The sequence below is a fragment of the Dermacentor variabilis genome, chromosome 4 (assembly GCF_050947875.1).
Source record: "Dermacentor variabilis isolate Ectoservices chromosome 4, ASM5094787v1, whole genome shotgun sequence".
NCBI classification, from domain to species: Eukaryota; Metazoa; Arthropoda; class Arachnida; order Ixodida; family Ixodidae; genus Dermacentor; species Dermacentor variabilis.
In genome coordinates this window covers 116191127-116212689 of record NC_134571.1, presented here as the reverse complement: position 1 = coordinate 116212689, position 21563 = coordinate 116191127, and the positions used below count along the sequence as shown (strand labels likewise).

Here is a 21563-nt window from a genome sequence, read left to right as displayed (position 1 = left end):
ACGTGGGCTTCTCATTTCGTCTTTTGTCTCTCGCCGGCTGTTTCGATTCAGTCCTGCTGGCTCACAATCCCGCAATCTGTCACGGGGACGTACAGTGCAAAGCCAACAAAGTCTCGCGCGCGTGACCCAACCTAGATCGCGACGAGGGCGCGCAACGTACGGCGGCTACAGCCTGCCGGCGTCTTGGGCAAGCGAAGCGGCGGCGTTCGATGACCGATCACCGCGCAGTGATAAGGAGATTCACGGACAGGTATAACGAGGAACCCAACGCCTGCGTAGCCAGTACGGTTTCCACTTCGTAATACGTGATCCGATCGACACTTACTTACGTATACTGGGCGTGGTGCTAGGCGCACCGTTATTGCAGATAAGCTTGTAAGAAAAGGGCCAGAGGGAACAGAAGGGGGGAGAGAGCGTGAGGGAGGGTAGTGAACTGCAGGATGCTGGTGGCAGAAATTGAAAAGCCGCGCGTGCTTACAGCGGGACGCCAAGTAACGAACCACATATCTCGCCCGGCTGGCTTAACTTAAAAAAAAAAAAGCACATGGAACAAGTTTTTACCAAGAGGGCGACAGATCACGCGTGTGTCTCCACCGTGCCACTGAAGCCGGTCAAGGCCGCAGGTGCTTGCAAGCTCCCGCCTTATACGGCCTCTAAATACAATTTTCCTATTCATTCTCTTATCCATTCTATCAAGCTGCTGCGTTTCCAGGAGCGCACCATTGCGCGTTTGCGACCTCAACACCAACTACGCGAAGTTCGCATGCAAATATCTCCATTCTAAGCGCCGTATAACTGCTCTTCATTCTTCATTCCTGTCGCCTTCACGCGCCAGCCGCTCCTCTTCTATCGCTTCCCTGCGGCTCGCTTTCTCCCAGCGTGTGCCTGTTTTCACGCGCATTGCGTAGCTGCCAGGCCCCCCTCCCCTCCTCCCCCCGCGCGATATAGGAGGCAAGGCCGAGCGTCTTCGCGCGGAGCTGCGGGCGTGAGCGCCGCAGGCGATGCGCCAACGGCAAGACGAGCGGAATGCGCCTTCGACAGTCGCACCTGGAACACGAGAGGACGTTTCCCCTGCGGGCGGCACCACAATGGGACGCCGTGGTGGTGGACGTGAATCGCATGCGATCGCGCGCTGGTTGTGCAATGCGACTCGGTGCTGCGGCGTCGAGCAGCGCATGCCGACAAGCGATTGAGCATTTGTCCCCTTTAGGCGGAGCCTAATTCTATATATTGAATTTTTTCTTTCTCTCTCTCTCCACACACACGCACACACACGCACACACACACACACACACACACACACACACACACACACACACACACACACACGTGTACTGCATCATCATGTGTTCGAATACAGGCAGCAGAAAATCGAGGACAAGTTGCAATTTGTTTTATCTTTTCCAGCGAATTTGCGCTTAAAAATATAAATGATGCAGTAACTAACTGTCGAATGCGTTTCACACGCTGTGCGCCGCCCGTCACAGTAAGCTCAGCGGCTGTGACGTTGAGCTGCTGAGCACGAGGCCGCGGGTTGGACTCCCCACGCAGCGGCCGAATTTCGATAGAGGCGTAATGGGGAGAAAACGACATTTGCGCACTTATATTTAGGTGCGCGTTAAAGAACCCCACGAAGATAAAGTTATTCCTGAGTCTTTCGCTGCTGCGTCCCTCATGGCCAAGTCTGCAGCGAACGTTAAACCCACTGCGTTATGGGATGCCAGTATATCCAGCAGTTAAAAGCATTTTTTTTTAAATATGCCGGCACTTCAGTCGAGTAAGTCACACCTTTCCCGCATAAATTTATTCATCCGCCTTCAGCTTCGCAAAATGTTAACGCGAGATCTCCAATTTACCTGTTTTTCTATGTAATTACAACAATTAATTATGTTTTCTTTCAGTCAGAGCGGTGGAATATCAGTACCTTCGCCGATGTACACATGCTGAAAGGTCAGTAGCACTGGTTTAGCGAGAAAGCTGCCTGAGTTGCTAATCACGTAGCCGCTAAGTGAAAGGAAATGTCGCGCGTGTCAGGTGTGCGCTAATGTGTAGGCTGCTGCTTTGTGCGGAACATCTGCAGCGTGTTTCGCAACCCTTGCAGCAGCTGCTGCCCACACAATATTGAAGACCTCGGTCACACCGTTTGGCTGCACTCCAGATTTCAGTACGGGTCCCAAATGCAGAACGCGATACTACGAGTAAAACAAACTGACAAAAAAACACACCAAGAAACGCGATAGCATATTTAAGCGAGCCCGACAAAGCAGCTGCAGCCTCACTATATCAAATAGCACCGTCAGAATTTTGCGTTATCCGTACCACCGCATCCCGTCGGAAATGTGCTCTCAACGTTATTACGTCTGGCTATCCAGAACAGTAGTTTTGACCGGGTGCCTTGAAAAGACAGAAGTTGTCCGCTGCATTATCTCATTTCTCTCTGCTATCATCGTTATCATTAACCGACATATGTCGCCTTCCCGCCTAGGTGGCTCAGTGCCTACGGCGTAGCGCTACCGAACACGAGCACGCGGGTTCGATCCCCTGTCGCGGCGATGGAGGGGTAATAAAAGAAATGCTCGTGTAATAATGCTTTGGGTGCATATTGTAAAAGTTTCTCATTTGGTGAAAATAAATTCGCAGGTCCCTGCCACGGAGTCCCTCATAAACCACTTTACATTTCCGCGGCTTTGAACGCCACAACCTCTTTGAATTTTACTGTAATGTTTTGTAAACATTAAAAAAAAAAAAGAAAGAAGACGCCGTGTCATCTATATTGCACAATCCTTGCGAACAATTCTCAACCCTCGCTCAAGCGTTGAATACGACACTCGTACTATTCAAGTGCAAGGAGAGGAAAGAACGAGGGGAATAATAACAAAAGTAATATAAACTATTCAACAAGACTACTTAGAAGTGCAGCCTCTGTCATACTTAACCAGACCGCGGCGTAAGCACTTTTTTCTTTCCTCTTGTGGATGGTATTGGAGATGCACGCCCCCAGCAAGAGAAAGGAGGCTTCGCTTTAAAGCGAAGCCTCCTCAGCCTAATTTTGCAGTGGTGCGCGGTGCGTGTAGCTCGCAAGCGCAGTGAAAAGGCACATTTTAAACGCGAAGAATAAGTATCTATCTATCTATCTATCTATCTATCTATCTATCTATCTATCTATCTATCTATCTATCTATCTATCTATCTATCTATCTATCTATCTATCTATCTATCTATCTATCTATCTATCTATCTATCTATCTATCTAATCGCCTACATCTTGGTGCTCTCATAGTCGTTTAGTTAATTTGGTATGTGTCAAAAATTGACATAGTATGAAAAGAGTATATGATGATAGGTCATGACATAAATGTCATGGCATGCGTGTCATGTAGGTCATGAAACAGCCCCTCCGTCTTGGTGTTCTCATGGCCGTTTTGTTAATTTGGTGTGTACCACAACTGGCATAGTATAAGAGTGTATGACGGACATAAATGATAGGTCATGACACGCGTGTCATGTAGGTCATGAAGCAGCCGCCTACGTCTTGGTGCTCTCATGGTCGTTTAGTCAATTTGGTTGGCTCCCCGCACACTGCTTAGCATAACATAGATTCCAACAGGCCGTGGGATCTGCCGTCTTTTCTCTCAAACGCTTTCTCTTCAACAGAAGCCCGCTCCTGCTGCCTCTTTTCTGGTCGCTTTATTTCGTAATGTAGCAGATTTCCATACGCGGCTGCTATTGGCCAAACAGCTGACATCAATGGCGAGGTGTGTCCGGGTCAGTGCGCTTCTTCTTACTGTGACTGTGTATATTTATTAATGCTGAAGTAAGCGAAAATCTGCTTTAAAATTTCGATAAGAATTACGTACTTCCAGAAGAAGCCGACTATCATCCGCTCATGCTCGGCCACGGGCGCCCGCGTAGGAATTAAACTTTGGCCACCTTACTTATCGGTATCGTAGCCATCGGGTCTCGCTGATTTCGACTAGTTTTGAATATACAAGCTGGCTCGAACCATGCACGCAAAACTCAAGGTCAGACCAGACATCGCTTCGCATTGAGCTATCGATAGCGCTTCAAACTGGGCAAGTTGGATGTGGCTAATGGATAAGCAGATCGTGGTTATAGCTCGTGAAACCCTACAATTTAATCTAACTTAGTCCATTAATAACTATTCTTGAATTCGTATAGCTCACCCAAACACTTTAAGCGTTGCCCGCACATGACCCATAGCCTCTCTTCTTCCTCGTTCGCCTCGTACAAAGAACGTAAACATTAACCACACGTCATTATAAAAGGCTGAAAACTTGTAATGTTGAAGGCAGCTCCCCAGTGTGTGCTGTCCCCTTTCAACCACGGACCTAACGTGCAATTAGTCGCAGACATCCGCCTACTCCTCCATTACGCAATCGACAAGGGGCACAAGATCATCTACCAGTGGATACTAGGTCAATGCGCAATTTCGGGAAATCTCAGTGCGGATGACGCTGCCGGGTCGGCCCACGATGGTGCCCATATTATGCCCATACCACTGTCAAGAACAGATGCAGCCACAAGTCTTCGCTCCCTCGCACGCAAGCTTACGCAAACTCCGTGGAACACCAGTGAATTCCCGAACGCACATCTCCACATATTGCATCAACGTCTGCAACTCCGTCAACCACCCGGGTTACCACGAGCGGAAGTCAACACTTCTGTGCCGCCTGTGGCTCGGCGTGGTATTCCCGAACGCCTATTCCTTTCGCATTGGAACAGCTGACCGCCTTACTTGCGACACCTGCGGCTGCGAGGAGGCGATCGAGCACCTCCTCTGTGACTGTCCCCGTTACAATGTGTCAAGAAAAGTGCTCACGACGGCGCTCGAAAAAGTAGACAATCGCCCCTTCACAGAAGAAAAAGTTCTGGGACACTGGTCCAGACGGGTTTCGGCACTGAAGGCGTTAAGGGCTCTGGTTAAGTTTTTAAAGGCTTGTGAATCGTGCGACCGTGTTTGAATGTTGCAGCGCGAAGCATCGCATTATGATTTTTCTCAGATTTCTTTTCTTCTCTCACCTTTTATTTCCCCTACCCCTTTCCCCAGCACAGGGTAGCCAGCCGGTACTTGTAATGGCTAACCTCCCTGTTTTTCCTTCCCGTTTTGTCTTTTTGTCTGCCAATTAAAAGGGTGGCAATGAAACTACACAGTTCCTTCCCGGCTTGCCGTTAGAGTATGACGATCAAGCAAGCTAACGTCCACAAATGCGCAGTACGTGGATGCGAAATCATGAGACCATTTCTCTATGCGCCTACGCGCGACAACCATTACCAAATAAATAGGTAACCATCATGCTGCTCTATCTAGCTCGGCGTCGGAAGCATGCATCTGCGATACTTTGCATATCGATCTTTGATGATCGAAAATTAGAAACGGGCGTCATGCTTTCTTAAAATAAAATTTAAATAAAAGAGGCCGCAACTCTGAGCAGAAAGGGAAGTTTATTAGAGGGCCAAGATAAGTCGTAATATGGAGGCGTCACATGCAAAGCTCCGCAGCGAGAGAATTCTCTCTAGTTTTTTCGTCCACTTATGCAGAGATTCAACTTTCATATGCATTACAAGTGCGCTGAATTTAGCTGGTTGTTACGGATTGGTTTTAGCAAAACGGCGCGAACGAAAAAGTCCCAGTTTCGCCAGAAAGGCGCAGCATCGATTGCAATAGCAAGATAGAAGACAGCTATACGAAGTAAGTATAGCACTTTGATCTACCCTATCAACTTGTAAACCTTCGCCCGCTAACTAAATTAACAAGCACAGTGTCAGTGCGCACCGCAAACATGAATGACCGCGGACACTCGCTTCGAAACGCTGGCGTGAACAAGCACTGCAGCAGCAGTGAGCAAAGTGACCTTCGTATTGTTTATCGCTTCAAAAGCAAACTGAGCGCCGAGAACACACTGCACTCACAAAGCTATGAGCGGCCGACGCACCCAGACTCTGCCCTCAACGCAGATAGCTCTCAAGATACGACCGCGAGACCACGCGCAGCCGCGACATACGCAGTTGCAGCCGGAGTAGAACGTCGCCTCCCCTCCTCCCTTCGGTGCTTTGCAACGTTGGGTGACGAAAGCCGGCGCGCTTCCTCCCGCTCTCTCTCGCGCGGGCGAGTTGAGCCGCAATCGTCGGCACCCCTCGTACTCGAACATACAGCGTAGGGCGCGCGGCGACGGTGTTATCACCATCACCTTTCTACTTTATACGGAACATCTCGGCGACGGCGACGGCAAAAATGCGCCTGGAATGCCCCTATAATTGCTTTCGTAATAAAACAACACAGAACTCTGCACAACTCAGAGATCGTGCATGTCTCCTCTGTGTCATTGTTTATTGGCGACGTACTATGAAAACGAATTTTACACGCAGTCATCTATTGGGGACGTTAAGCTAACGTTCTTCAATGTACATTCTTGAATGCAAAGGTACTGTCTCTTTTCTTGTTTTTCTGGTTACGCGGTAAATACACGATCTTGGCGTATACATGCAACGACGTTTCTTTCACAGTATGTTGGACTTCGCATGCTGCGTATAACAACGAATTAATACAGTATGTGCGCTATACACGTTTAACATGTTTTGTTATGTATTCACCGTGCTTGCTGCTCGGCTTGTAACAGGGTTCCCGGATGCCATTCAAGCGAAGAAAAGCTTTGATTCCCTGGCTCCATATGTTTTCTATATGAAAACGGAGTAAAAATAAAAATAGAACAGTGCCTCTTCCTGGCATCTTCCAGGATCACACATCATTAAAAGGCGACTCTTGGCGGTGACCTGGTCAGCAGAGCAAGTGCTTCAACGAGTGTATTGGGAAGATGAGAGGGGGCGGGGTGCTCGCACCTTGACATACAGAACGAAGTTAATCCGTCTGACAGGCGTAGCATCACCATGAAACGCCTACTCGTGTACTATAGGGCACTACACTTGAGCACTATAGAGAGGCACGCATACACAGTGGCGTCAGGGGCTGCGTCAGGCGCATGCTGCGACCGCAGGACAGGTGATGTCTCTGCCACTGAAAGTTACACAGCTGAAACGAAGCGAACCAGAAACTTTCCTCGATCCGCTGCAGACGCGAAGTAAAGCGATATGCCAGAGTCATTTGTCTCCGAGGTAACGACGGCCGCAGTGGGCTCCCTCTCCCCCCTGAAGCACCTGGCAGAGGGTTTCATTAGGGCAGGACGCGATGCATCCACATCGATGCCGCTCAACGCTAGGGGTCGCTGGGCCCGTGGCGAACGGAACCACGCGTCCCGAGGGGGGAAGTGCATCGTGCCATCGGAGCGTCCACCGCCTCTCGGGAACAAGAGCGCACGCGCCGGGGGCAGGTTTTTCCCGTCAGGAAGGCCGTAATTGGCCACTTCCGGCGGCCTGCTCGCGCACGCGCGCCCCCTCGTGTCCCGCGCCCGCGATACAGGTGAGGTGGAGCGTTTGCTGCTTCGGAACAGAGCGCGAAGGCGTGCCTGTTAACTTTCGAGCCCAGTGCCGCGCGTGCGAAGGAAGCGACGAGCGTTGTCGCGCGTATATCCGACGGATGCTTAGAAGAGAGGGCACCGAAAAGAGACTGCGGTTGTTCTGGCAGCCAAGAGAAGAAGACCGGGGAGTCGACCATTGCTATTCCCTCGCATGAGTGCCGCCGTTATTAATCGATCGCGGAGAGTGTTGATCAGTAATTGTCAAACTTATGAGGCTGTAACACAGCGGCTATACAGTGTTCGAAAGAAATACACGTAGCGCGAACTTAAGCGAAAAGTTGGTAGTGTGTGTGTGGTTCTCAATGAAACAGGTGTGATCGTTGCAAGTATGAGACGAACACACAGGCAGCAAGGGCCCATTTTTACTGTACAAGCAATGAAACGCACAATTCTTGTGAAACACGCTTGTACTGGTGAGATACGCGCTCTTTACTGTATATAAGTTTCGTACTGCAATATTTCCGAATGCGCCGTTGCGCACAGCTAAGACAACTGAAAGTAGCTATGAACTAACGAGAACACATTGTCGGATCTGGCAGTGTACTAAACAGGATGAAAGCTTATCCTTCATATCGATAGAAATTTGTTGAAATCGAACGTTAGAATTCTGTTTGGGTAGATGTGTTATACTCAGTACAAAAGGGACAGTCTTAGCACCAATTCTCTTCTTACTGTACATCAGTGACATGGCAGATAACATGAAGTCAACGGTGCGCATGCTTGCTGAAGATAGCATTATATATAGGGGAGATCAGAAACCATAATGATCAATGAAGTAACACTAATTTAAGAACTTGCAGGAATAGCAAATTGGTCTCAGGCTTGGCAAATCAAGATTAATTTAGGAAAGACCATTTTTTGAGAGTAAGCAGAAAAACAAATGACCCGCTATAGAATTCACCTACGCAATCGAACTGCAGAAATTAAAAACTGTCGATGATTATAATTACTTGGGCATTACTACATCATCTGATTTGAAATGGGACAAACATGTGTAACACATAGCTTCCAAGGCATTTTCAGCCCTTTGTTCCCTTAAACGTGCTTTACAATCTGTCTCAACTGACACTAAAATGCTAGCCTACACCTCATTCGTCCGCCCTGTACTAGAGTACGGCATTGCCTGTTGGTTCCCTCACACCAACAGTGCATAAAAAGACCAGAAGCGATACAGAGAAAACCGATAAGATTCATTTATTATAAGTACAACTGCAATAATTCCCGGCTAAGCTCCTTAACAAAGCTTGCTTCACAGCAATTCGCAAGCGTGCTAAATTCTTACGCCTGAAGTTTCAATTTCCCCCTCCTTAATAGAGGCTAAACTACACAGCCGAACATTTGTATTTTTCTCCGAATGGCGAAACGCTAGACCTATACATCCTAAACATATGAGTGAATATAGGTTCCACATTGACACATTCAGGTATCCATTTTCTTCACAGACAGTCAGATATTGGAATTCATTGCCCAGATTTACTATAATTTGCTCAACTGACAATTTTCCTCTTATGCTTCAAAAATATGTCTATCAGTATATATCGCGGTTGCAAAGATCGCTTACAGACACGCATTTTGTTTTGAATTGGTTTTGATGTACTTTTTGTTGTTCGATCTTCTTCTGCTTCTGTATTCTTATTCTGTATTACTGTCTAAGTACTGGTTCTGGAAGGTCACATCCTCTTACTCTACTGCTCAACTACGTTTTCTTGTTAGCTGCAATATTACCAAGTGTGTAGCTGCTTGTGATTCATATTTTGATGCAATGTATTTTATCATGTCCTGCAACAGCCTCCCTACGGACTCTAGCAGTATGTATGAAACAAAATAAATAAATCAATAAAAAATAAATGACCGCCTGTGAACAGCCGTGCGCCGAAAGTGATCGCCTCGAAAATTGTTGATTGTGGCTCCTTGAAGGTACATTGTGCCCCCTGTGACTACGAAAGCTGGCTTCCAATTCGCTGCGCCTGAACTTTGTCTATGTATACGCTGCTCTCTTAACGGAGCAAACTCGAGCGAAGCGACGACTAATTGCGAACACTGCGGCAGCTGGCGACGCGCGACGCGAGAGCGTTTCGAGCTTGCGTGCGCCCGTCGTTCCGGCGTCGCCACAGCACGCCTTAAGTGAATGAAACTCCGAACGCGGAGAAACTACGGCACCGCCGACCCGGAACGCGCGGTTCAGTCTGGCTCGCGCGTACACGCGGCGCCACGCTTTGTGGGCAAAGGTTAAAGGTCCGCCATGACGGTCCGTTGTTTCCTTTCTCTTTTTTATTTTTCCCTTCCTTTTTCTTTTTCCCTAGGGACAGAGGTGTCGAGTGGACGAAGCCGTTGAGCGCGAACACTGGCAGACAGGGACCGCTTTTGTCCCTGGGTCACAATGGAATGACGGAGCCAAAAGGAGCTCTCTGTAGCCGTGTGCGAGAAAGTGCGGACGTTGGCAAAGACCTCAGCCGTGTCCCTTGTCTAGCTGCCACTCACGCCGCTGGTGTCGCCACGCCGGGATGGTTTCTTTTCTTTCTTTTCGCTTTTTTTTCTTTTACTGGCGCAGCCTCTCTAATGCACCAGTGCAGAGTCGAGTGATCACACAGTTTCGCTCCAAAGGAGCGCACTCTTTGGCACCTTCCTTTGTTTTGGCAGTGAAAGTTCACTGGGCAAGTCGCACAAAGGAAGCTCGCGCGCGCTACGCTGCAGCCCCGGAGACAAAGCGGCGCTTCCGTTCCTTGCAGCTTTCGTGACTTAATAGCCTCATCCGCCTCTGTCTGTTTATCTCGGCGTTCTTTACCGAGTGAGAAGTTTCGACGTTAAAAGAAAGTGCCGCGCGAGCATTTAGGGTGCCACCAGTCCTAGAGCGTCTCCATGAGGTCTCAGACAAAATATATCAGTTTTTCCCTTAGCTCGAAGGAAGAAGTATACTGGGTCTCTCCCTCCCGGCATTAGCTGATCCTGTGCAAATATTTCCATTTCGAGCGACGTTGTCAATAAAATTAGCATTATCTGGGACCTTCCACGCACTTTTCGGCATGTCCGTCCTTCGTGTTTAGCCCCGTTCACGCCAACTTGGAGCACGGGGTATTTGCTGCTGGGCATATGTGCCACAAGGTATGAGCTCGAACCGGCCACATGGGAGGGAAGGGACAATTTGGACCATTGGAAATGTGCAACTGGGCGTGTGTCACCGTCTACGTGCCCGGACAAACAACTTAGCTGGGTGTGTGCAACTTGGCATGTCACATTAGGTATGTGAACATTCTTGGTCAATCCCCCTGAATGAGCATGCTCCATTGGCTAATAAGTGCCCGGATAGACACGCGGCACAAGAGGCAAGAAGTGAATAAGTCGGCATCAAACGAAGTCCAGAGTGGGAAGAAAGAAGTGAGGTGAACAGAATGGTACCTGATTGTGCACTGAGTGGGAAGCGTTTGGCTATATTCAGAGAAGTGAAGAAGATGTGACCAACAGAAAATTCAAGAAGTCGGCTGGCACAGAAGTGAAGATTTCGGAAATACGATGTGGCGCTAAGTTGTTTCAATGCTAATTGCATTACCGCCGACATTAATCGTGAGATGGGTGCTGCCGGAATACTTGTTTATGATAAATACCCCGATAAAGGAGGAGCTCTCAGATCGCACATACGTAAGCACAATGTCGCTTAAGGATGAGACGACTGAGAATGTTTTTTTTTTGAAGCGTTCGTAAAAAAAGAAATAGCACTGCTGCTCGCGACCCTTTTACTTAATGAAGGCACGCACCGCGGCAAAATGTCAGCGAAGCATACAAATGACGTTAGAAAGTGAAACGAGACACTGCTTACTGACGAGAAACGCATTTGCGCAAAGCAATCAGAGGGTCAATTGTTTTAGGCTCTCTGTCATTTCCCGCCGCCCTTAATTTGTCCAGAAAATGCGTCTGACGAGCTATTCCCATAGGGCAACCATTAAGCTGGAGAAATTGGCTCGTTAGCCATCGACCTCAGTTCACAAAGCGTCTCCGTGACGACGCAAGCTTTCCTTCATAAATCACACGTTCGCAGCCCGAGCGTACATGACAATTCTAAACTACCTTCTCTCCTCCTCATTAGCTCTTTTCCTTCTTTGTACTTAAGACGTTTTTGCACTGGGCGCAGCCATCATACCTCGACGCAGCTTCAAGCTCTGCTTACTATAGGAGCGTTCCGTGACAAAAGCGGTTTCTACGTTCTTTCAACGGGAAAGTTCAACTAGTACATGTACCTCAGGTGGCCGAGGGCGCCGCAGTTGGTAACATGTGCGACAGTGAAACAGCGCGCCACAAACGACGCGACATTATCACGCATCCCATTAGGCGAGGAAACGAGGAGTATATATGCGGACGGGCGGACGAGGGGGCGCTTGGAATTCGCAAACGCAGCCGCGGAGCGAGCAGCATTCCTGAGCCGAGTTACACCGAGTCGCACACGAGAGCTGTACAGGCCTCATTAGGCGAAGCCTTGTCTCTGGCGAAGCCGACGAATCGGCTTCGCCATATATACGGCGGAGCGCAGAGCACTCGTTATCCCAGCCATCAGGCGCGCAGAGGGACGCAGAGCGTGTTCTCCGCCTCGCAGAGGACGCGTGCACAATAGGTTGCTGTCGCGTCCCCACGAGTGTTTTTATTAGCTACAGCTCGCTTTTTTCCCGCGCTGACCATTCATCACGTGTCCTTCAATATGCAAAAAAGTTGCGGGCGAGCACCGCGACCGGGCTGGCCGCACGGTATGCCCGCGCCGTCCGGACGTCCTGGCGGAGGCCGTTTTCGAATCACGCGGACAATTAGGACGGCTGTGTGTGCCGTTTTATTCTAGCAGCAGTATTGAAACATGCGTTATGTTAAAATTTTACCCCCATTTTGCCACATGTTTGCGCTGTATAGGCTGTAGGGCTTCGGAAGTAAGAAAAACATTCCCGCACTATCATAACTGCATGCTAGAAAAAATAGGAACGTGGGACGAACGCTGTTATAGTGCCATGTAACCAACGCATATAATTTGGAAAATAGAAATGTGCGCAAATTCTGTGAACACACTTTCCTTTCAGTTGCGTAGGAATCCCATACGGACTGGAAGAATCCATCGCAGCGGAGAAAGAAATTGTCCTGGGCTGGTTATTGAACACCACGCGAACGCTTTTGCGAGGCAGCCGCTGTGTATACAGTCCGAACTTACCGGCAAATTAGCCGATCGTAGATCGAGGCAGGATCACTGGCAACTCAAAGCGTAAAAGACAAATGATTATGCGAAATCAATTCTGCGGAAATCCGCAAGTTTCAAGAAAGAAAAGTAAAATGTAATTGATCTGCAGGTTGAACGAAGGTAGACAAACGAAAGCGCACACGCCTTTCTCTGAAAGTAAGGTTCTGCCACTTGCCATGCAGACGGCGTAGATGACGAAGACGTGCACGGCCATGGGCCTCAACGTTTACTTCCCTTCCGTTTCAAGGAACGCATTCCGTCCCATTCCCCGAGCGCCTCCGCTTCTTCCAATCGTACAAGCCGAGAGCGACGGTAGAGTTGGTCTACAGAGAGCACGTACGTGACAGCGGAGGAAAAGAAACCGGCGGCGCATCACAGGGGCGTGCGTTTGATATTCCCAAGCTCGCTCGACCCGGCGGTGACCCCAGAGAGGAGTGCTCGCTGTATGCACGGACCTGCGCTGGCCGGCCGGCCGGTCTCGAGGATGCCCCCGGAGGGGGGCGCCTTTATCTGTGCTCTCATCTGTTTGCCTTAGAAGCACGGGAGTAGCGAGATCGAAGTTCGCTCGGGACGCGCTTGTGACGTGCCTTGTCGGAAGCGCAGCCACCCGCGTGCAGAGGCCGCGCGTTTCGCACGCCCGCTCGACTGTCGGTTGTTGCGCCTGTCTGGCGTGGCGGCCCTCCGCATGATTTGCAGCGGAAGAGGACGTAGCGGGCGCACAACGTCAACTCCTTCTCGAACGTCAACGGCCGGGACTGACAAAGAGGGACATAATTTTAATAGTTCATATTTGAGAAATAATTAAGAGTAATGAAATGTAGATTTCCAGAACTGTTCTTAAATGTCGTATAAAGATATTTATATATACATATGATTATACGCTCTACGTGTACTGATATTTTTCGGCCAACAATGTCTTATTATTGTCCCCGTGTTCCCTGAATCGCTGCTGCTAATGTGGGCGCCGAGGGCGCCTCATGGCTACATTTATGCAGCTTTCAGCTCTGCCTCCTCAACGTGTACTGCGTGCAAATAAATGGAAAGGCAGTAATAAAGAAAAAAAACAAGAAAGAAAAGGATTAGATTAAAACGGATGCTGACTATTTCTCTCTTCGTTGTGCAAGTGCCTGAATACGTCTATACATTTCTGATTGATACTTGTTTTTATATTCTATGGTATTCTGTAAGTACACTGATTATCATTATTATTATTTATATTCTTTTTTTCTTTTGCTTTGCACACACGCGGCCCATTTTACAAGGTTTATAGTTGTGCTCCCTGCACTGCTCATCGATACATACCGGTCACCGTTGCTCATAAATTTACGAATGCGGGTATGAGTGTGCGTCTTTATTTGCTCATTTCATCGTGCCATTTCTGTCTGTTCAATTGAGAACCAAACACTGTAGAACAGCTGGGACGAAAGAGCAGTCAAGATTTCGGATATCATCAAGTAAATGAACAAATGGAATATAACAATAAATCAAGACAACAAATGAATTAAGGGTTCTGTCGCGATGCAGGTAACGGATTATGACAGATGCCATATTGAGGTGGGGGGCGGGGGGGCACGTGACATTCTTCAGCGTGGACCCAAAGCGTGGTAGACGAGCGTACTTTTGTATTCCACCTTCACCAAAACGCTGCCGCTGCTGTCGGGAATCGAACCCGGAACCTCGTGTTCAGCAACAGAACGCCACAGGCACAGCACCGCCGCGGCGGTGTGAAAGAATTGTTTATCTTCGAATATTAGGTCAAGGAAGGCACTTTTTAATCCTTCTGTTTCACAAATCTTAGGACAAAATTCAATTACAAAGATTTCTATTAAATTTTAATCATCGGTATTTTGAAAAGCAGTATGGAATAGACATAGAAACGAATGAGACGCTGCTGTGTCTCTATACTGACACAAGGTATTTTTCTTTTAACCGTAAAAAGGACGATCGTAAAGATTGTCGCATTTTTTACATCATCACGGTAATTTGTGCGGTTGCAGCCACATAGCATACAACGAGACAAGTCAAAGTATTACTGAGGGCTAAATTTACCTTGGGCGCAGGGCAAACTAACGAACAAACATGCAAACAAACAACCAAGCAAGCAAGACATAGCACCTGATATGCGCCAGCTACCATTAATATGTCAGTAGCCTCTGAAGATAAGTAATCTTCTTTTTCACTGGGAGACAACCTCCTGCTAGTGTTAACTGGGCATCTAGGCGTCTCCTCTTGGAATGTTATCTATATCCCCATCTTTTTTCCACTTTGTATTGTTCATGTTGTCCCATTAGGTGACGCTTTTAATCGCGTTGCACTTCGGTTCCTTCTGTAAAGCGGCATATGTGCGCAAATATTCGCCGCTTACGTAAGTGGAACAGCATTTCATATATTTCATTTTTTTTTAGGTTTTAAGGGACACAAAAATATATATGTGGAACTGTGCTCTAGTAAAAAGGTACAGGTAGGCTAAGCACCGTTTCGGATAAAGCTGACTTTACTGGAACACAGTTTCACACATTTATTGTTATATATATATATTTAAGAAGCAAATAATTGTAATATATAAAACACCGTTTTAATGTATTATGATCTAGCTTAAGTGGAATGTATGTGGTAATATTTTCAAGCGTTATCGATTTATATATGGAATCCAAGTGGAAATACATTAATAGTATAGTATAGGAGATCCCGCACTTGTTGCATGCAAGTATGATATGATGCAAAAAGAAAAGAAAGCATTTATCTTGCGACACGGTGTCTATCTTCCTTCCCCCTTTATATAGATCTCTTTTCGTTTTCGCAACGAGTCGATCATCGCTCTCACCCTTCGGGGAGCAGGCGAATCCGATGCGCCGTTAGTCCTCCACCTACTGAGCACCACGGCGAACAGGAGTCCAGCCAGCACGCAGATGGACACCACGGCCGTGACAACGGTGGCGCCACTGTCGCCCACTCCTGCTACGCCGCCCTGGTGGCCGTGCTTGGTGGCGTGCAACTTCGAGTGAACTCCGTGGAGCCGCACTTGGTGCTCCAGGGACAGCGGACGATCCTCTGCGATAGAGTGGAATAGCAGATATTACATGCGATGGATGTTTGAGCCACGAAAAACGCCCACTTAAGCAAAGCCGTCTGTTTTGGTCGTGGTTTAACGTGCGAAACGGCTAAGTGGAAAATACAGGCAGAATAGAAGGACATAAACAGACAAAAGAAGGAGAAGGAAGCCATGTTTATCAGAAGAATGTCCGGTTGTCTATCCTACGATGAGAAAGGAGAACATAAAGATGAGAGTGTTTGAGCGTGCGCGAACAGCATCTCGCAGTGAAATGCTTTCGCTTCAGATAGCACTCTTCAAAAGCGCACAAACGCCTTCCCTGCCTTCTGGACCGATGATTGTAGCGTCAGTACGGACAGCGGACGAGCATCTAGTCGTCCCAATGCATCGGACATTGATCGTCTCTGTAAATCAAATCGAGGGCACTGGCGCAACAAGTGGTCTGTGTTCTCTTCGCAGCCCCTGCTATCACACGCAGCGCGGTCAGCAATTCTAATGAGCGTTGAACAAGCTCGTTAAAATACGGTAGTAAACGGCATCTATGGTAGTCAAACTAGCATGAAAACGGTGCAAAGTGTACGCACAAAATGTCACAAATGTATTCAGTAAGAACGAGAGAAAAAAAAGACAGAGTTATCGACAGTATGACCATGTCAAGTAGGACTGGTGCATCATCATCATCATCATCATCATCATCATCATCTTTTATGTCCATCGCAGGACGAAGGCCTCTCCCTGCGATCTCCATTTACGCCTGTCCTGTGCCAACCGATTTCAGCTAGCACAGGACTGGTGCGTTCCTCACTTTTTTCGATGATCGCTGAACTACTGATACGGTCAATTTTCCTCTAGTAACCCATGCACATAAATATGTGTCATGAATAAATCGCTCTTGGAGGCCTAAATGATGAAAACGACGATGCAATACCATCAGAAGGGTGAGAAACTGTGCAGCATTGTACCCTCGGAAGTGGGAGCAAGAGAATATCAATGCGTTCAGATATGTGCGTCCTAAAAGCAATAAATTGCGGCATAAAGGAATAAAACAGGATTACAACTTATCCCGAACGGAGTTTTCATGAGGTATATTCGAACACAGGGAGGGCGGTTCAGACACGAAGCACACCACTGGAACGTATTACAGCCTCGTCAACTCAAAGCTCTTGTGCAAATATGCAACACACATACTGTGTATTTGTTGGATGAAATACATTAAATACAACGGCTTGTACCTGCTTGTATATCCTATATCCTTTGTTGCTTTCTTAAGGCACGTAGTATTCTCGATAGTTATATAATCAATGAAAAACTTTATAACAGATATACAGGATACGTTATTTGAAGATATATGGACCAATAGCCAAGAGGATACGATCATTTTAGCGGGGAAGAAGTTTGGGTGTGTTGGTAGTTCAATCGTAAACTGGGATACATAACTCAAGAACGACACAAGGACGAAGCAGGAACACGGGACGAGCGCTCGTCTCATGCTCCTGCTTCGTCCATGTGTCGTTCTTGCGCTATGTAACCCAGTTTACGATACAATCATGTCCAGTACAGACTACCGTGTAGTTATCGGATGCACAGAAAACAAGAATTACACGACAGGATAAGTATATTCTAAATATTTGGCGTAATATACATATAGTATAGTGCCAGATAGTATAGAACCAACAGAAGCTTTTGCATATTTTTCCTAAAATATGCCGGAACAAGGAAAAAAACAATGGAAGAGAAAAGAAAACACGATATCTAGCGCATGTCATCTAGTACAGCTGAAGAAGTATTTTTTACATGCTAGTTTGAAGTTTATCACAGTTTTGATGTCAATTAGCAGATCGCTGTATACTTTGATCACATGATATATTCCGTGATATTTTCAAATCTTTTAGTGAACGCCCTAAACACTAAGCAACAATCTCAAAAATAAAGACAACATGGCCTTCCAAGTTCTTAGACCTAGTAAATTCGTGCCACTGCCCAGTGCCCACAGAACGTTGTCGCTGCTTAAGGGCACAACGCACGAGTTCTCTTTAGTAACGATACAGGCCTACAGTTTCGGCTAATCTTGAATTAAAGAGCGTCGTAACGCAAAAGGAAGCCGTGTGTCATGCTTTAGTGCGTACGTATCTTTGACTGCTTTTGTCCCATTCTATGTTTGGTGGAGCTCTCGTGGCGGGCTCCGTTGTAGCTGCTCGCCAGTGCATAAACCATTATCGAAAATGCTTATTTTCCGTCTCGCAGTTTGCGCCCCAAAATGTTAGAAACACAAGAATTCTAAACGAAGTGGCCAGTTTCAGCGTGTTCGCTCTTGTCAGTTGAGTCGGCGGTGGTTCAGAGGTCCACTCTGGATGCCACATTAAGCATAACCATTCTCCAGGGATGCGTTTATCCAAAGTTCTATGCGAAACCTAAGCCATAGGCGAAGAGCTCTTTCATAACGCCCTGCTTTTTATTTTTGTATAAGCGGCAGACATAGGTTGTGGTGAGGGAGTGAATGAACGATGCCTCTAAGGCAATTTCTTGAGATAATCACTTATTCACTTTGAAAGCGAAGCGCTTATGCGGTTCAAGTTCAGCGGGATGGTCTCCACAATACGCCGCTCATCGCAAACGAAATAGGGGTTTACACGAACCAGCGGGCCTCATGCAAGCACGCCTCTTCACCGTTCCCACAGTCTGTCAACCATCTGAAAAGCACATCACGCCGCCTACTGAAAGGTGAGGCTCGGCGAGTCAAGAGGCATAAAATAAGCAACCAGAAAAATCAGTCCTTGTTCCCACAATTCCGAACGTCTATAGTAGGCGCAGGTTAGGCTACATCCACTGCCTGAAGAGCCCGATTCATCTTCCACTTAGCGTCGTGACTAGATAGCTGGTGGGGACGAGTAAGCCAGGCGGGATTCAGGTGAGAGTCTGATATCTAATAACCTATCACGTAATTAAATCAGCAGCTGCGCCTGCATCTTTCGCTCGGGGATCGCCTCTACGTTTCGTTTCTTTATTATTTTCTCTCTCTATCTCTCTCGACCTTTCTCCTTTTGGGTTGGGCTCCGTCTTCGCGTCGGTGTTCGGAACAGTTGCGGTGTCCGTCCAAACCAGGACATGTCAAGCCAAAGAGGAGGGGGATGAATGATGTGAGAAGGTTCCTACCAGGTAACGAACGCTTCAAACCCAGAGAGCGCTGCGATCTCAGGGCCAGATAACCGACCGACGGTGCCGCGAGACGACGAGAGATTACAAAAAAAGCAGAGGCTCGGACGACGTGACTTGAGCGCGATTCCCCCTCTTAATCCGCCGCTCGTAGTAAGAGAAGCGGCAACAACTAATGCAAGATCGATCAGCGGACATGATTCATTAGCGTCCTGATTGCGCATTCATTGGCAATTAACAGCGGACACGCGCAAAGAAGGAATAATTAGGGAGGGAACCGAGTCAAGATAAAGTCGGAAAAGAGGAAGCGGAAGCGTGTTTAGGCTTGAGAAGGACAGGAAGAGATGGAAAGGGGAGGCAGACCCAGCACGAGACTCGTAAACGGTCACGCGAACTGCGCATGCAGCAGCTGGGTTTGCATGTACGGCCACGTGTTTCTAGCGAGTGCGAAGCCCGCAGACACACGAGGTAGATAGCGCTAAATGGAGGCCACGCGCACAAGAGACAACCTGGAAATGTGTGTGGGAGTGTTTGCTGTCTACCCAGAGAGAGAGAGAGAGAGAGAGATGTGTGTGGGAGTGTCTGTCTATCCAGAGAGAGAGAGAGAGAGAGAGCGATGTTCAACTTTCGGAGCGCGTCGTGAGCATCGAGATCTGCATACTTCGAAAACATCTGGCCACCTTTTTCTTATTTTTTTTTCTTGCCCCAACGGCCTCGCGCGCAGATGCTTGCTGCACCGAAGATGGTTTTGAAAGTTCAAAGACAGCGCCTTGAGGCGGCATGTACGAATCGGTAAAAAAAATCATTAGCCATGTAGGAATTGGATGGCCCATAACGCACCTCGTAATAGAATGCATGGTACTAAGGTTAGCAACAACATAGCGCAGCTCGAGATTTTTGAAAGAGTGGGTACGGTACAAGGAACAGTGGAAACGTTTCTCTCATGGCGCAGGGCAACGCACACTCAACCTACACCATGCGCACGTGTGTGTGTGTGTGCGTGTGCGTGTGTGTCTTTCGTCGTGCGTGTGTGCGGGCGTCTCTGCGTCTGCAATGGTCTATGAACGGGTGTTTGGGGGATGGTGCGCAGAAGAGGAAAGCGACATTACTAAGGAGAGAATTGTTCTAGTTTCCCCATCACGTGCTTACGAGCACAGATATCTGCATAGAGTGAAACCATCTGCCCAACTGGCTACATCTTTCTGTCACGGCCGAGAGGCGCAGATGCTCCCTCAGGCAACGGTGGCTGAAGGCGCAGAGACGTAAACACTTTAAACGCGTTAGAAAGGGAGGTGGCCTTCGGAGGCCCGGTGTTCGTGCGTCCGTGGTAACACCTGACTGTGCGAGCGCGCTAAAAACATACGACAAAGCCGATGTTATTAGGCGCTAAACCCTGAACTTCAGTTTCAGCTGCGTGGCCGGAACACATTGCGGTCTTGGCCGGGAACGGCATCACGTGGACACAACGGAAGACGAGCCCAAAACATCTTCGAGAACGACAGCATAGAAAGTCAACAACGACGACGATATCAACAACGATGAAACCGGCAAAAGCAATAATAATTGTTCGAGTGGGAGAAAACACAGAATCGCAGATGTAAGGCATATTAAATAATAAGCCAACTGGTGATAATTTATGCGGCATTTCGTTCTCTTAGAAAGGAGAACAATGACGAAATTTGCATATGGCAGCTTTTTCTTCAATGAGTTCACAATGACTACTTGTATGAATCTGTTAAATGTGTCAATTTCAATCAGTGTATCGCGGCTGCAGTGTCTTCGACATTTCGCTATACTTTAATTGCAGTGCCGGAACATGAGCAGATGCTGTAACAATTTTCGTCGTGTTTAATTTTCTGAACTTGGCGCGTTGATTGTTACCTCATATTATCATTTATTTTTCGTGCTGCTATGTGGTGAGAAGTAGACGTAACTAACTCTGTTTCTTCCAATCTTTCATTGCAGCTCTAAAATACAGCTAATAGCGATGCGCTGAGGCGTTATGCGAGAAAAGCTCTACGGCCATTCCCGGTCACCTCCTGACACCCTGAAGCTGCGTATCTTCAAACACATTCACAGCTGGCTGAAGAGTGTTTTACTCTGCCTCGTTCGACGGGCTGCCACAGGGCGTTGTTTATAGTTAGTACGTACCGCGAAGTCTGGGTACGTCAGCTTCTCGAGACGGTGTTTCAGCGGACGCTATCACGCAATCGTATCCCAGGAAGCGCGATGCTCTGGCGGCGTCAGCGCGCAATGTTGGCTTCACAAATAATAATTAAAGCGTATCCTCCGACGCTAGACTGCCGTCCACGGCGCCACGTGCAGTGTTCACATCCGGACGAACGCGTAGCCAAGGAATCGTACGCTGCGATAATCACTTGTCGAGATTTAACTCGCCGCATTAGGTCTCTGTTGCTCAACTTACGCATTAGGTCTGCAAAGTAGCCCATCTTCTCCACCGACAATGACGTGCGCAGAGCCCTTCTTGCCTGGCTTGTGGGCACTAAGGCCAAACGCCTGAGTACTTGTTGTCGCGGTGTGGGCGGCCTGAGCAAGTTCCAAGAACATAATCCTGCTCGAACTGCAATTAACTGTAACTAGTTTCCGAAAGGCTGCGTTTCAACTCTATACGCGGCTCGCATTTTTCCTCCTTTGA

At 47.9% G+C, this 21563-nt stretch overlaps 1 protein-coding gene across 1 annotated transcript in view; it reads right to left on the bottom strand.

Annotated features, from left to right (window-relative positions):
• The window catches only part of LOC142579654 (uncharacterized), a 72533-nt gene that overhangs the window by 8708 nt on the left and 42262 nt on the right, over positions 1-21563 (bottom strand). Inside the window, exon 3 of the mRNA XM_075690065.1 lies at positions 15527-15753. Within this exon, the coding sequence (XP_075546180.1) occupies positions 15527-15753 (227 nt within the window). The remainder of the gene's footprint in view (positions 1-15526; positions 15754-21563) is intronic.